The sequence below is a fragment of the Pteropus alecto genome, unplaced genomic scaffold (genome assembly GCF_000325575.1).
Source record: "Pteropus alecto unplaced genomic scaffold, ASM32557v1 scaffold40, whole genome shotgun sequence".
In the NCBI taxonomy this organism is placed as follows: domain Eukaryota; kingdom Metazoa; phylum Chordata; class Mammalia; order Chiroptera; family Pteropodidae; genus Pteropus; species Pteropus alecto.
In genome coordinates, this window is record NW_006431919.1 from 1,082,702 (window position 1) to 1,090,565 (window position 7,864).

General features: G+C 42.6%; 1 protein-coding gene across 4 annotated transcripts in view; it reads right to left on the bottom strand.

Annotated features, from left to right (window-relative positions):
- The window catches only part of SH3TC2 (SH3 domain and tetratricopeptide repeats 2), a 52,885-nt gene extending 45,610 nt beyond the window's left edge, over positions 1 to 7,275 (bottom strand). For 3 of the 4 annotated variants that reach the window (XM_025043001.1, XM_025043000.1, XM_025042999.1), the window contains exon 1: positions 6,976 to 7,275. In XM_025043001.1, the coding sequence (XP_024898769.1) occupies positions 6,976 to 7,027 (52 nt within the window). In that variant the 5' untranslated portion in view covers positions 7,028 to 7,275. The remainder of the gene's footprint in view (positions 1 to 6,975) is intronic. The other variant, XM_006906374.3, reaches the window with a different exon arrangement.
- Between the last annotated feature and the right edge of the window lie 589 nt (positions 7,276 to 7,864).

Below are 7,864 nucleotides of genomic sequence, written 5' to 3' on the forward strand. Positions count from 1 at the left end.
TGGAGGGAAAGGTGCCCGGATCACACCGGGAGGGAAAGCCTGCTTTTCTACTCTAGGACAAAGTTTGTAATCTGGTGGAACAGAAGCCACAGGCCATTGAAAACCCACAAACACCTATTTTCTTTTTTTCTTTTTTCTTTTACTTTTTTCCCTCCACGTGGTAAATTTTTAAAGTTTGAATTGTTTGAATCATTTAGAAATCAGGGTATTTTGCATAACCCCGGTGCTTGGCATTGCTTTGAGAACCGGAAGGTCTGGGGCACTCATTCTCAAGTGCCAAAAGTCAGCTGGGGCTGAGTGGTTATTGCCCCTCTTCAGGGCAGGTGTTCTCTGGCCGCTATGATCCCCACACTGACAGGGCACTAAGCCCTGGCAAGTTTTGAGAATGTGTCTCTGTTGTAGGGCTGCATGAGAAGGGACAACAGCTTGAGAACGATGAGGGGCCCATATGGTGAGTCCACCTTGAAAAAGGAAGTCCTGAATGGTGACCCTGGTTTGGGGGAGAGGGTAAGTGTACAGCTTTTAAAGGATATGCAAAGTTTAGAACAAAAAATCACGGAGTTCCACAGAACATGATTCGTGAACTGTCTGCATCGGAATTATTTAGGTGCTTGTTTTGTAAAAGATACCTGTACTAAAAAACTTGTAGAAAAAAATGGAAGAATATCTGCATCACTTGGAATAGCCAGTGATTTCTTAAACAAGATGGAAAAAGCACTACCCACAAAAGAAATAATGGATAAATTGGAATACATTAAAATTAGAAACTTCTGTTTATCAAAAGATGTAATTAAGAGAGTGAAAGGTGACAGAGGGGAAGAAAATATTAAAATATATATATTCATCAAAAAGCTACAATTTAGACTATATAAAGAATGCTAAAACTCTTTAAGGAATAGGTAGACAACCTCCTAGAAAAAAAATGGGCAAAAGGTTTGAATAGGCATTTTATCAAAGATAATATCCAAATGGACAATAAATTTATGAAAAATTTCTCAAGCTCATCAGGGAAATGAAAATTAAAATCACAATAGGAAACCATTACGTAGCGTAGACTAGCTAAACTGAAAAAGGTAGATAAAACTAAATGTTTGTAAGCATACATAGCAACTAGAACCCCCAGATATGGCTAGTATGAGAATAAGCTTTAAAAGTTTTCACTTTGTAAAACTGTTTGACAATATCAACTCAAGCTGAACATATGCATACACACATATGCATAAGATTCAGCAGTTCCTCTCCTAGGTATATACCCAAAATAGTACATACATATGTTCACCAAAATACATCCACTAAATATTCAGAGCAGCAGTGTTCATAATAGCCAAAACTCGGCAACAACGCAAATGTCCACCTACACTAGAATGGATAGGTAAATGATAGTATGGACAATTAAATACACTACAGCAAAGAGAACAAATGAATTACTGCCACAGGAAGCAGCATAGGTGGATATATACACCTTGTGAAAATTCACCAAGCTGTACATACATAATTCCATGCATAATTCTGTATGAATGGTAAGTCTTAATAAAAGGATGAATTAAAAAGTATTTCTGGTTCCCTTCTCTATCTACTCTACCTCAGAATAACTAGAGGTAGAGTCCGAAGATGTGTGTTTTTAATTAGGACCTAGGGGATTCCTTATGTCTTCTAGAGTGTGAGAATCTCAGACATAGAACCAGTTTGCCAGTTGCCTTGGGAGAAAGCCTACCTGAGGTTGAGGCCAACCCAGTAGAAAAAGAGCTTAGGAAAAATACTTGGCCAATAACATCATTTGAATATCTTGATCCACCCATACCTGAATCAAATAACCCCTGGGCTTTTCATTTATGAATCAGTAAATTACTTTCTGTAAGCTAGTTTCTTCTTCTTCTTATTATTATTATAATGATGATGATGATGACGATGATTAGTCAGAAAAAGTTACTACCCCTCAATTCAAATAAATACCGATCTTTATTTAAAAGGTGCCAAACTACTTTCCCAAGTGGCTGTACCATTTTGCATTCTCACTAGCAATGTGTGAGAGTTCCAGTCGCTCCACATCCTCGCCAGTACTTAACGGTACCAGCCTTTTTCATTTTAGTCATTCTGTAGATGCTCAGTTTTATCTCATTGCTTTAATTTTCATTTCCCTAATAACTAATGATGCCAAGTATTTTTTCATGTGCTTATTTGCCATCCATATATTTTCCAAATAAAAGTATACAAACATTTTGCCTTATTTTAATTGGGTTGTTTACCTTCTCATTACTGAGTTATAAGTGGAGTTTTTTTTTAATGTTCTGTATACAAACATCAGATATATGGTTTACAAATATTATCCCCTGGTCTGTGGCTCCCTTGTCATTTTCTGGGTAAATTTATATAGGTGGGAAGAAAGCAGGATTACCTGTAAAGAAACCAGCAGTAAAGGGGTGAATGAGTTTTGGATACACATGAGATGGTAGAGGCCAGCCTGTACATACCAGAGAGGTGAGTGATCATGGGGCTAAATTTGATGAATATGATAGACTCAGGATAAGGAGAGCATTGTAAGGAAAGCAGAGAAATTATAATGGATAGCAAGCAATAGTCGAGCCATGAAACATTCTTGAGCATGGGAGTGGTATAATAAAAGTGGAAATTCTACCTGGCATGGCAGAGGAAGAACAGGGAGAGGCAAGAAAGCTTAAAACTGTCACGACCATCCGTGGGTGTGAGCGTGAGAATGTGGACTGCGATCGTGGCCCATGAGAAGTGAGGGAATAGAGTGAAGGGTGTGTTTTAAAGTAAAAAAAGAGAAGGCATTTTGACATATCGAATACAGGAAATAAAAATGAGGAAGAGGCAATAATTACAGAAAATCAATGTTAGAAGGAATTTCAGAGATCATTTAGTTCCACTCCTAATTTTATTGCTGAGAAACTAAGGCCCAGAGAAGAGCCGTGATTTTACCAAGATCACACACAAAGTTAGCAACAGATTATTAGGTGCAGACCTCACTCTTTTCACTACAATAACCTGACCCCAGAAATCTGAGATTTAAAGTCTCTAATCCGGGAAACATCAAATTCATAGAAACTTGGTGGAAACGAGAATTCACTCCTATTTCTCCTCCCTCAGTTTCTCTTTGCTCCTACCCACCCATCACCACCCCTGACTTTAAGAAGAAAACGAAACAGTATGCATTTCCCAACACTCTTTTGTTGTCCATTCACATACTTTTTCCTTCTTTGACCTGACAAGCACACCATCAGCAGTTTTTATGCTGCAAACTCACACAGTCCTTGTTAAATTAAAAGTATAGCTATATCTATCTACAGACATATAGCTTAGATAATAATGTTGGGGGTGGGGGAAGCAAGTTGTATAATGATGTGATTTTATTTAAGTTTAAAAATCTTCAAGATGATTTTTTTTTTTTGCAATGAATAGGTAATAAAGGCACAAAATCACTGAACTCATGAAAGTGATTAACTTGGGGGAGGAAAGAGGAGCATGAGATTGGGAAGAACTACCAGGGGATCCTAACTGTATCTGTAATGTTTTATTTTTTCAAAAAGCAAGAGAAAGACTTTCTGAAGCTAATACGACATAAAGTGGAAATTTGCTAAAGCTAGAGGGTGGGCTTATTGTTCTAATATTCTCTATTATCGATGTGTTCAAAATGTCTCATGAGTTTTCTAAAGTTCAAATGTGAAGCATCATTTATTATTGTCAGCATTCACCTTCAATCTCCTATTATTATACTGATGATTCATATTTACCAAAAATAAATGAAAGGGAAGTTACAAACACTAACAATCAATGTAGGCAAATGTGTGTCTCTGCCGCATCCTCTGTTTAAGCGTGTAAGTCTGCCAAATTTCTTCAAGAACGTGTTGAAGATATGGGGAAAATACTAGAAGCTTTTAGACCAATGGACTGGCATGACTTGCTCTGTAATGCTAAGTACACGACTATAGTTTGTTAAACAATGGCAAGAACGTTGGAGGGTCCAAGAAGTCAAAGATGATGGCAGTTGACCAGAAACCCACCCTCTCACCTCTTGCAATCAGGAGATTTCTGTGAGCAAATGAGAAACATCAAGGGGACAAATGCTGAGGGCAGCGTCCACGTATAAGGATGCAGCATGCCTGTGGTCATCAGAACCAACGTTAGTCTTTGCATCCCCCAGCAGCAAACCAGCTAAGCAGCTGTTAAGGGCTCAGTTCTATCAAGAACCTTCTCCTTTCCTGCCTCCCTTACCCCTGAGGAGTGTTGATGCTCACTGTTTGCTCCTACTTAAATAGACACAATGGCAGAAGCAACCAAAGAACCATGAGCACAGACTCCTACTCAATGGAGTCAAGAATTAAGAAGAAGGAATGTGGAAGTGGTCCCTATTAGCTAACGATAAAACAGCCCACATTTACTGAAGGGTTATCAGAATCCAGACCCTGTGCTAAATCCATGCAATGAATTATCTGATTTAGTCCTCACGAAAGCTCCATATAGTAGATACTACCATTAGACCCAGTTTATAGACAAGAAAACTGAGGTTTGAGGACTAGAGTGAAGAAATAAAATGAAGTGACTAGAGTCAAGCTGCTAAATTACTAAAATCAAGTGGATCGAGGTATGAGGAAATAATTCTGTTCTTGTTTTAACAAGCTTGGGAACTTAAACTCTTGAAATTTCCAGTTTTGTGTCAATACCTGGACATCTATCGAACCTCCAGAGAACCCTCTGATGATCCCCTGAAGGACTAAGGAAAGAATGTTCACATATGCAGACCACCTGGCACCCTTTATCCAGACCACCTGGCATCCTTTATCCAGACCACTAGTCATCTAGAGGATGACCATCTCAGGCCAATCCAGAGGCTAACAATGCAGGCCTGATTCTTCTCAAGACTGTGCTCCTTACCATAAGAACCCTTGGTTTTTCTTTCTTCTTTGGAACACTGGATATTGCCCAGTTGTGATTCCATTTTGCAAACCCTAAGGCCCTTGAATAAATCTTTATCATTTATTTCTAACCAAAGCCTCTTGTTGCATTTAGGCTCAGTCGACAGGTTCAAAGAATATAAGATGCTTGCCCAAAGTCACACAACTATTAAGTCACTCCACGATGTGTCTCATAGTTTGTTCTATTTCTCTAGGATAAATAGGGGCACCTAACAAGGGGATATTTATATCGACTGGCCCCAGATTTACAACACCTACATCAACCGGCCTAGGGAAAGGCCCTGACAAGTATGGAGAACAATATGGAAGGATCTCAAGAAAAGCCTCAAAAGAAATAAATATCAGGCTGACTCTTGGTGAAAAAGTGAATCTAGGATGCCAACCAATTATTAATAGCAAAATCAAGTGAAACAATAAAACAATTGAGTGATAGCGTTGAAGAACTTTGACAATGTTTTCAATATTAGTTTGTTTATTTGTTTTGAGCTGCAGAATTCTTTTACATGAAGTCTTGAGCTGAAAAGCAGGACATCAAACAGAAGCAGAGCTGCTCCATCCGAAGCTGGGGGTCAGAGAACAGAAGCAGAGGTCCCAAGACACCTCCATAGGTTGAGTTTACAAACCCCTCATTTTATAGATAAGTAAGCAGAGACCTAGAGAGAAAATGTGATATGCCAGAGCCATAGAGATGTCATTAATATGGTTAACATTTATTGTGCTTAATTAACTGTGCCAGGTTGTTCTAAGTGTTTCACGTCTAGTCTTAATCCCACCACAACCTTATGAGGAAGGCACAATTATATCATAAAATCTATAGAGGAGGAAACCAAAACCGAAATTGCTCAAGGCGTGTCAAAGAACCAATATCAAACCCAGAAACTCTGGTCTCGAAGGCCAGGTGATTAGCCATGACGATGCCTGCCTCAGTGGCAGTGTTTGGGGGTTTGTTAGCTTATAATATGAGGTTCGGGATGACCTTAGTCTGGGAGCCTCTCCCTGCTGAAGGTGCCAAGATGCGTAGGCTGGGACTTCAAGCGGAGGGAGCAGAACATAGCTGCTTCCAGTTCGCTTTGAGGCTCTCTAGTGCTTCCACATTACTGAGCCCAGGTAACAAAACTCCCAGGGAAAAGTCATCCGTCAGAGTAGAAAGCCTTGTCTAGGGGTTCTCCTGGGCTCCCCGCCCCAGGACTATGGCAGTGCTTCAGGAAAACATAGAACGCTAACAAAGGATAGGAATGGTTCTTTGGTGTAATGCTCTTCTATCTCCCCGTTAGTCCTTGCCCAGTCCACTCACCACCCCATCCCCCGAAACACCAATCATCCTGAGAAATGCCATACTCCATTCCACAGGATCCCACCTAGGTCCTGCTCTGAAAAGAAGCAAGGAGCTTGCATTAGTGTGACCAACCATCCCGGTTTGCCTAGGACTGTCCCAGTTTTAGCACTAACTGCATCCTGGGAAAGTCCTCAGTTCCAGGCAAACCTGGATGGTTGGTCACTTGATGTCAATTCTCAATGACTTGACAATTTCTTACAGCGACAACTCTCCATGGCCTCAACTTGACATACTCCTCAAAAAATATCACATTGTAACAGGTATAAGGCAGGAAATGGCCTGTTTTTCCCCAGTAACAGCAACTCTGACAAAAATAGAGTTGAGGGACTCTGGCCAAGTTTCTGACCACCCATGGGCCCCAGAGGAACTCACAGCCCGAGTTCTCTTCCTGACCTAGGGAATCTTGGGAAGAAAGGAAGGAAGGGCTTAGTCACACCCTGGGAGTGGCAGCCAAGAGCAGCACTTACTCCCCACAGAGCCAGCTCAAAACCTCTCTCTTCAGGAAAAGTAGATGCTTCCCAGGCTTCATTCCTTTTTCACAAAGGCAGAATGACAAATACTGACCAACAGAGGTGGGAGCCAGAAAGCACCACCATCTCCCCATCTTTGGAAGAGCAGCTTCCCCAACCCAGCAAACCCCTGAGCCTTCACTGGACACACGACTTAGACCAAGACACAGGCCAGGGTCCCCCCCAGGAAACTCACCTGGGTCCCAGGACAGACTCGGCTCCCCGGGGATGCAGAAGCAGCCACCCATGTGTGCACCATCCTCCCCGGGCCGGGACGAGGAGCCTGGCAACAGGAGCCAGAAGAGCACTGGGAGGGAGCAGCCTCCCCACGGTGTTCCTCCTCCCGCCTCCTCCCTGGCACACGAGGGACCGAGGACCCGGCTCAATGCACAATGCAGCCTTTGATATCCCGTCTGCAGCAGGAGGCCCAGGGAGGATGGGAGGGGCTGCCCAGCCCTCAGGCCCCTTAGCCCTTGCACCGCCAGGCCTCTGACTGGGAGCAGAGCTCCTCCCTGCCTCTCTGCAGATTGCTTCATGCCTATCAGGCTGTGGCACATTCCTGGCATTCTAGGATTGGGATACACAGTTTGGCTCCTGTGGGGGCAGCCAGGGCGGGGGAGGAGGGCAGAGAGCATCCCAGGAATCACGCTGCTGTTCTTGCTCCCTCCCTGACTGACTTGGCCTCCACTGACTCGTCTGCCATGGGGAAAGGGATCCCCATCCAGTCCCTCTCTCTCTGCAAACACCTTCCCTGGCTATCTGCGTGAAACTGAAGAAGGAGATGTGGGTGCAGCACCTCACCTCAACCCCAGCAGCATCAATGAGCCAGCTTCCTGCTGGTGAAGGTATACCTCCCCAGCCTGGCTCCCAGGGTTTTGGTCAGAAGGAATCAGTTAATCGCCTGACATAGCCCAGCACCTTACAGGTGAGAGGACGGAGGAACAGATATGTTAAGGCTACCAGTATGCACAAAAAAACTGGTCACACAAACCAACCTCTTTTCCATTTTGGATAGTCAGTAAAACAGAGAAATGCAGTTGACACAGTGTGGCTGAATGTCAGAAAACTTCCCATGCTATTTCCCA